Source organism: Salvelinus sp. IW2-2015, linkage group LG31 (genome assembly GCF_002910315.2).
Source record: "Salvelinus sp. IW2-2015 linkage group LG31, ASM291031v2, whole genome shotgun sequence".
NCBI lineage: Eukaryota > Metazoa > Chordata > Actinopteri > Salmoniformes > Salmonidae > Salvelinus > Salvelinus sp. IW2-2015.
In genome coordinates, this window is record NC_036870.1 from 3,816,169 (window position 1) to 3,825,241 (window position 9,073).

The 9,073-nt window shown below is 38.9% G+C and overlaps 1 protein-coding gene across 1 annotated transcript in view; it reads right to left on the minus strand.

Annotated features, from left to right (window-relative positions):
• Nucleotides 1-6,334, minus strand: part of lrp12 (low density lipoprotein receptor-related protein 12) — a 31,354-nt gene extending 25,020 nt beyond the window's left edge. The window contains exon 1 of the mRNA XM_023976018.2: nt 5,108-6,334. Coding sequence (XP_023831786.1) covers nt 5,108-5,189 — 82 coding nt within the window. The 5' untranslated portion in view covers nt 5,190-6,334. The remainder of the gene's footprint in view (nt 1-5,107) is intronic.
• Between the last annotated feature and the right edge of the window lie 2,739 nt (nt 6,335-9,073).

The window sequence follows — 9,073 nt, forward strand, 5'->3', positions numbered from 1 at the left end:
TACCAGTGAGGATTTCCTACACTGGACAACTTGTTGCAGCTGTTGACAAGTCAATGACAATGTGTCATTTTTTCCTCATGTCATTACATGAAYATATAAAGGGGATCATAGCTATATTCAATAAACTTTAAGAGTTGATTTAAAACCTGTTAAACCCTTTATCATGGTTGTCTTGACGGATTGTCCAAAATCGTGTGACATAAAACATTACTTWTCTGTCCTTGCATTTATGACAGTGTAAATTGTTGTCATACATTTTAAGCAGTTAAATTTGACATTGAATTTGAACCCTGTAAGAATCCTGGATACAGCTGTTGGACAGTTTTTTTGTATAGAGATCTCAGAAATGGAGTGTAACTACGTAACATTTTGTGTCTCCTTGTGATGTTACAGGGTGAAAAAAGTTTTCATGGGCACACAAATTCCAAATGATGTATGAGATTGCAAAATTGAATGCTTCTAACCGAGTCACCTTACCTTGATACTTAAAACTTAAATCGCTATTTTCATTAACATGGTTCTTTCTTAATTACGCAAAATAGTTACACAGTGACATTTTCACACATCATCTGATCCAGGAAGGAATTTTCAGAATGACACTCAAGTGACGAACAGCTGTTGTGATGGGCTGTTGTTGCATCGCAGGCACTAAGTACTGGAAAAAAGGCATTTGCAAGGAATGTCAAGAATATTTTGGTGTCTCATTAGTTACTTATTATTTTGTATTATTATTTGTTATTTGCCAGCAGCGTACCACCCTGCATACCACTGCTGGCTTGCTTCTGAAGCTAAGCAGGGTTGGTCCTGGTCAGTCCCTGGATGGGAGACCAGGTGTTGCTGGAAGTGGTGTTGGTGGGCCAGTAGGAGGCACTCTTTCCTCCAGTCTAAAAAATATCCCAATGCCCCAGGGCAGTGATTGGGGACACTGCCCTGTGTAGGGTGCTAACTTTRGGATGGGATGTTAAACAGGTGTCCTGACTCTCTGAGGTCATTAAAGATCCCATGGCACTTGTCCTAAGAATAGGGGTGTTAACCCCGGTGTCCTGGCTAAATTCCCAATCTGGCCCTCAAACCATCATGGTCACCTAATAATCCCCAGTTTACAATTGGCTCATTCATCCCCCTCCTCTCCCCTGTAACTATTCCCCAGGTTGTTGCTGTAAATGAAAATGTGTTTTCAGTCAACTTACCTGGTAAAATAACYGATAAATAAAAACTTGAAAATCTGACATTTAGTCCTTGTAATTATTTTTGCCAATTTTAAGTTCTCCTACTCCCTTAGAATTATCTGTGATTTCGTTTTTGTGAGAGATGGGACCACTTTCATTTGTTTCCCACACTTCAATTGAAGGGTGTTGCGCTACATTGTTGCGGTAAAAATATATGTTGCCTTCAACTTGGATTTCCATACAAATCCTTCCATTAAAAAAAGGAACCTGTTTTTTGGTAACTTTCTCATCATAAAAACAGCAAAGGTGAGATTAATGCTACCGCTATTCATGACTTTATTATGTGTCCCTGTGTCGACAAGTCTATCAATGCATTCGCTAGGCCTAAAAAATGCATTATTCTGGTAATGGCTACTTTTTGTATGCTGGGAGAGGTGGGGGGGTTCTATATTAGGCCCTATATGTACAATTATATGAATTATACCATTGTATAACGTTGAAATCCCTTGACTTTGACTTGCCAATGTCTGTATGAACCCTCTTTAAAGGATGTATAGTCCTAGGCCTATGTTGTTGTACAGGTGGAGTTATGGACAAACTTGCATATATTCACTTGTATTCCTCTAAGTATACATGTGGAACTGCATGAAAATCTTCCCCCCCCCAACCCATTTAAAATTTTGATTGCAATGTGACACATTGGCCCCATTATTTATAGAAAGACCCATGAATGTCATTCTATTCATGGTGATGTACAAAAGGTAGACATTTTTAATATCCTCCATGTTTGGGTATTATTCTACACACTAGCTATTATTCTAATGAGGTCGGCCCCCAAACAAGATCAAATTTGGTTGGTCCAGAACGGACCTAATATCTACCAATCTTAGACATGACTATGTTCAACAAGTTTGGACATCACAGTATACCACAGTAGAGTACAGCAGACTAGAGTACAGCACAGCAGATCATGAAAAAAATCAGTGTTTTATATTAAAAGTCAACAGCGATCTTTTTTTTTTACCTTTATTTTACTAGGAAAGTCAGTTAAGAACAAATTCTTATTTTCAATGACGGCCTGTTCAATAAAGCAAGGTATTTTTTGCAAAACAAAGCATGTACATCACATTTCTAATGTTTTCATAGAATGATTGTAACCATCTACATTTTCTAATGTTTTGCTTGAAGTTAATCTTGCATTTTACCGGATAAAAGTACACCGAGAAAATTAGCACATCAGAGTGCTGTCTGCTGATAGAATGCCCGTTCGTGAATACGTGAATTTGCTTAGTCTGACGACGAAAGCACAGATTTCTCATCCGAGCGGAAAAGTGCAACTGAAGCACAACATTTTTCTGAAGCGAGCAGATATTACAATAGGAAACATTTTAGATATGTGCTTACAAAWTACAGCACGATATTTATTTAGTGTTTTATCTTTATTTTTTGCATTAATTTTAAATATGCAGAATTCTGTGTTAATGCGACCCCTGGTACAGTAGAGTACAGTAAAGAGTACAGTTCAGTACAGTATATTACATGATACTGTATACTACTCATTTGTGCTCTACTGTACCATACTCTACTGCAACTGTGGTTTGGGATTACTATGATTTCCCTATTGTGGCCAATTCAATTGCAGTCATTTTGTTGCAGATTTTTCAGTCACTGTTACCGATTCATAAACAAAATTGTTATCAGTAAAAACACTAACTAAACGGTAGGTCTACCTTTAGTTATTATTTCTGTGAAGTTTCATAACTCTCCCTCATGCGGGAGAGAAATAAGAAAATATCATAAAGATATGTGGGTAATTGGAAAGTGATGGAAGGGGGGGGGGGGGGGGGAATCGGCAGTTACAAACTGCGACATAATTTTGGACAATATTATATCAATACCAAGACTCAAAGTATCGATTTGTAAAAAATAAAATGCCAGGTAGCGTTAGCTAGCACTAGTTGGCTGTACCTGCGCCAAAATTCAGGTATTTTTCATCCTATAACTTGTTCTACAGCTTTTTAAATAGTGTGCCAACATGTTTGCAGCACTTTTATTTCCATGACTGATCAAAACTAATTTTCTCGTGTCTCTGCAGAAGACATATACAGTGCATTCGTAAAGTATTCAGACCCCTTGACTTTTCCACATTTTGTTACGTTACAGCCRTATTCTAAAATGTATTAAATGTTATTTTTTCCATCAATCTACACACAATACCCCATGATGACAAAGCAAAAACTGGTTTAGATATTTTTGCAAATCTATTAAATATAAAAAACTGAAATATCACATTTACATAAGTATTCAGACCCTTTACTCAGTACTTTGTTGAAACACCTTTGGCAGCGATTACAGCCTTAAGTCTTCTTGGATATGACGCTACAAGCTTGGCACACCTGTATTTGGGGAGTTTCTCTCATTCTTCTCTGCAGATTCTCTGTCCGGTTGGATGGGGAGCATCGCTGCACAGAGATGTTCGATCGGGTTCAAGTCCAGGCTCTGGTTGAGCCACTCAAGGACATTCAGAGACTTGTCCCGAAGCCACACCTGCGTTGTTTTGGCTGTGTTCTTAGGGTTGTTGTCCTGTTGGAAGGTGAACCTTTGCTCCAGTCTGAGGTCCTGAGCAGGTTTTCATCAAGGATCTCTCTGTACTTTGCTACGTTCATCTTTGCCTAGATCCTGACTAGTCTCCCAGTGCCTGCCGCTGAAATACATCTCCACAGCATGATGCTGCCTCCACCATGCTTCACCGTAGGGATGGTGCCAGGTTTCCTCCAGACGTGACGATTAGCATTCATGTCAAAGAGTTCAATCTTGTTTCTCATGGTCTGAGTCCTTTAGGTGCCTTTCGGCAAACTCCAAGCGGGCTGTCATGTGCCTTTTACTGAGGAGTGGCTTCCCTCTGATTGGTGGAGTGCTGCAGAGATAGTTGTCCTTCTGGATGGTTCTCCCATCTCCACAAAGGAACGCTGGAGCTCTGTCAGAGTGACTATCTGGTTCTTGGTCACCTCCCTGACCAAGGCCCTTCTCCACCGATTGCTCAGTTTGGCCAGGCAGCCAGCTCTAGGGAGAGTCTTGGTGGTTCCAAACTTCTTCCATTCAAGAATGATGAAGGCCACTGTGTTCTTGGGGACCTTCAATGCTGCAGACATGTTTTGGTACCCTTCCCCAGATTTGTGCATCGATACAATTCTGTCTCTGAGCTCTACGGACAATTCCTTCGACCACATGGCTTGGTTTTTGCTCTGACATGCACTGTCAACTGTGGGACCGTATATAGACAGGTGTGTGCCTTTCCAAATCATGTCCAATGAATTGAATTTACCACAGGGGGACTCCAATCAAGTTGTAGAAACATCTCAAGGATGATCAATGGAAACATGATGCACCTGAGCTCAATTTCGAGTCTCATAGCAAATGGTCTGAATACTTATGCAAATATGACATTTCTGTTTCCAAAAATGTCTAAAAACCTGTTTTTGCTTTGTCATTATGTGGTATTCTGTGAAAATTGGTGACGGYAAAAYATATTTGATCCATTTTAGAATAAGGCTGTAAAGTAACAAATTGTGGAAAAAGTCAAGGGGTCTGAATACTTTCCCGAATGCACTGTAGTGAGCAATATGATTGGAACATCAAATCACAAGAAAATCCCAGTATCGAATCGCAATACATATAGCATTGTGAGAATCTCCCAAAAATATAGTCATTTAGCAGACGCAACTTAGAGCATACATTTTCATACTGATCCACCGTGGGAATCGAACCCACAACCCTGGCTTATCTAGCAACATGCTCTACCAACTGAGCTACACAGGACTACGTCGGTGCGCACGGGTCCTTTTAGATGGAAATGGCCATATCCTGCTGTGTGCTTGAGTTGCTGTGTTATAGATTGTATGAGAGTTGTAACAAATATGTAGTTATTAAATACTTACCAGTGAATATGAGGAGGACCATGTGTAGAGATATCCATGAAGAAGATGAAATCCCATTTGAGCTCAAAGTGTAGTAGGCCATTATAGCTAATGAACTTGGCCAAATTATATTTGTTGCTACTTTGTTACAATGTTCCCAAAAATGTAACTAAGCAAGCTCTCTTTGGTGTCCCAAAAACATTTAGGAAGTGACAAATACAAAAGCAACCAATGAGATTGCTACGGATTTAATGTTATTTTAACTAACGTTTGCCAATTCCTTTCTGGCCAGACAACTGACAGTGATCGACAATCAATTATACAGCCAATACAGATCTCATACAGTTATCTTGCTAGCTAGATGACAATGAAGAAACAATACTATAGCCGTCTTGACAAAATACTGCAATCAAACCGTTAAAAACAACAGTGCGTTGTAACTGGCTGGCTAGTTAGTTAGCTAGTATAACAACAAAATAGCGACATTGAATTTTAGCTAACCAAACTGCTAGCTAACGATTACTCTAATGTAAGCTATCTATCTATTCCTAGCCAATATTAATCCATCGTCACATTACATGTGTAGATATATGTGACACCCCATCTCCTAGTATGATATTAACCTTTGTGTTATGCATTGTTCCAGAACAGAGGAAAATGCAAAGGCATTGCTAGCAATATAGTCAACTCCACCGTTAACTAGCTAACGTTAGCTACTAGAACTCCCCTTTGTGTTAGCTAGCTAGSTAACGTTAGTGATCAACGCAGACGTTAGCTATCGTTAACAAAGATAGCTAGCTGGGTTAGCACAATGACGTTTCAATACCAACATTGAAATCGCACATAAATGTCACTGAATGTAATTAGAAAAATAAATACAATATAACCGAAAGATAACTGTGAACTAAAAAACAAAAGAGCGTTGCAATCCCTCTTCTCTCGTTTTACGCCTCCACAACCTCCCAACTGCTAGCTACAAGCTAGCCTCCTAACGTAAGCTAGCTTCCAAAGCAATGGCAGAACGGAACGAAAATATTCCTGAGGTATCCTTGAAATGTCACTTCACTGTCTTCTTCTAGTGGTGTCTAAAATGTTTATTTAGAGTTTCATCATCATTGAAAATGTTATAAAGCATAAGCCCCCTAAAACCCCGGGCCCTAACCTGTATGTAACAGTACCCCGTTGTAGCCACTACTAGCTATGAATCGGCTGAATGTTGTTACAGCCGGGGTATCAGTATCATCAGTATCATTATCATCATCATCATCCCCTTCTGCTTCGTCTTTTTGTGCGTTTCCGGCAGACTAGACGCTGTATTGCGTATTGCTGCCTTTCTCAGGTCGGAGTGCGAATTACACGTTTAAACATCTAAAAWAACTTCACCCGTAGGTGCAGGCCGGTGGAATAGGGAAACGACAACGAGACAAGAAAAACGACCATCAATCACCTTTCATGCTGACAATAACACTCCGTATACCTTGGAAGTATTGGAATTAGGCCAGGATTGTATCTAAGGAAATCGCAATGCATGGCGAACTTGGTCAAATGTCTTTGGAGGGGTTGGCAGAATGTATTTTTTTAAGTGACATTTGCTGTATCTGAACGACAAAAACAATTGCACATTGTTGTGGACCATGTTGGGCAAGGTTGCCCAATTTCGCCTTACCTCTTCCTGCTTGCAACTCAACTTCTTACAAGTTTTGTTAAATCCAGTGATATAAAAGGGATCTCTATTGCGGACAGAGATATTATCATAAGTCAACTTGCAGATGACACAACCCTCTTTTTGAAAGATGCTGACCAGATTCCTAGAGCAGTCGATGTGATAGATATATTTTCCAAAGCATCTGGTCTTTGCCTAAACCTTAATAAGTGTGAATTGTTTGCTGTTAAAGACTGTGTGATACCCTCTATAAGCAATATTCCAGTCAAGGAAAAAGTAACATACCTTGGGATTACCATATCTAAGGATCAACAGGAAAGATGCTCATTACATGTTATACCTATTATTGAAAAAACCAAAATGAAGTTGAACCATTGGTTGCAGAGGGATTTATCCTCGAAAGGCTGAGTATTGCTTTCTAAAGCTGAATGTATCTCCAGACTTACTTATGCAGCCCGGTCTCTATATCTTGACAACAAAATAGGTAAAGCAACCAGGTGCTTTTCAACTTCATCTGGAAAAATCGTACACATTATATTAGGAAATCTGTCATTATGAACTCATATGAATATGGTGGACAAKATTTTTTTGATTTTCCTTCTTTGAATACTATTTTTAAGATAAATTAGGCTAAACTTTTTTTTAAAGAATCCTACTTCAATTTGGAATTTCATCCCTCATTATATCTTCTCCTGTTTTGGTGGCCTCAATTTTGTTACTTTGTAACTATAACATTGATAAGATTCCTACAAAATGATCTGCTTTTCACAGACACGTATTCTTAGCGTGGTCGTTAATATATAAACATAATTTTTCCCCGCATAGGTATTTCATTTGGAACAATAAGGACATTTTGTATAGAAACAAGTCTTTATTTTTTAAGAACTGGTTCAATAATCATATCCTACTGGTGAGTCAACTTTTTAATGTAGAAGGATTGTTACTCAATTATGAGGAATTTTATCTCGTTACAATATCCCTGTAACACCTAGAGAGTTCGCCATAGTCTTTGAAGCTATTCCATCTGGAACTCTCATGTTATTTAGAGGTGTAGCCAGACCTCAACTTCTTGACCTACCCTCGCTTAATCCAGTTGACTCTCTAATAGGGAAAATATGTTTCTCCTTGCTCCCTCAGAACAATAGGTCTATATATGCTTTATTTCAAAGGGATATTGTATCCATTCCTTATGTCACAAGTTACTGGAATACATTGGTGACTAATATCTGTTGGAAAAGAGTATGGTTATTACCACACAAATACTTGCTTGTTAACAAGGTCAAAGAGGTCTCTTTTAGAATGATCCATAAGTATTACCCTGCGAATCAATACCTGAAGAAACACAAACACTTTTTGTGTAGAGCATCCAGAAACAGTTTCACATTTATTTTGGCATTGTCTACATGTAAAAAAAAATATGGAAAGATATTCAAAGTTTTATAATTGTTAATATTCTTGATGACTTTTGTTTTTTATGGGAGAATGTGCTGCTCGGTTTCCTTAACCATAATAAAGATAAAGAAAAACAATTTTACCTTATAAATCTAATTGTGCTAATGGCAAAATTTCATATTCATAAATGTACATTCACGAATAAAAAAACATGCTTCTGTGTTTTCTATATGGAATTCGAGCAGTACATTAATACCATTATACATTCTTCCAATAAGAAAGCTGTTAAAACAATCAATATGTGTGCATCCTTTAAGGTCTTCGTATAATCTGTCATTTGTTGTACCCCCTAGCATATGTTATCATTGTCTGTTTGTATACTTCATGTATACTGATTTTTCTCCCCCCCAAAATAAAATACAAATACATTGTTGTGGACCTGTAAATAGATGTTTTATATTTGTGTTTTATTTTTACTTTTTCCGAACATAAATATTGTAATGAAACAGGAAGGAAGCAGGTCTTGAACCCTCGACTTTCTAGCCCGAAGTCCAGCGCACTATCGACTGTGCCACAAAAGCATGCTCAAGCGGAAGAGTCGATATCCACGTTTATAAACCCAGGGTCGGTACACTACCCCTCCTTTCAAAGAGCGCGTCCTCGCGCTAGCTTGCGACTCAACATCTTATAGGAACGCGCTCACCGGCCAAGCACACCCACTGTCGTGGATGCAAGGTCCGATCCCACTTCTGACACCAGTGTAATGCAACAGGGAGGGAGCAGGTCTCGAACACTCGACCTTCTAGCCCGAAGTCCAGCGCGCTATCGACTGTGCCGCAAAAGCATGCTCGTGCTGCAGAATCGATATCCGAGCTTATAAACCCAGGGTCGTTACAATATGCTGCACTGCCTGTGAATTCTGAAACATTGTC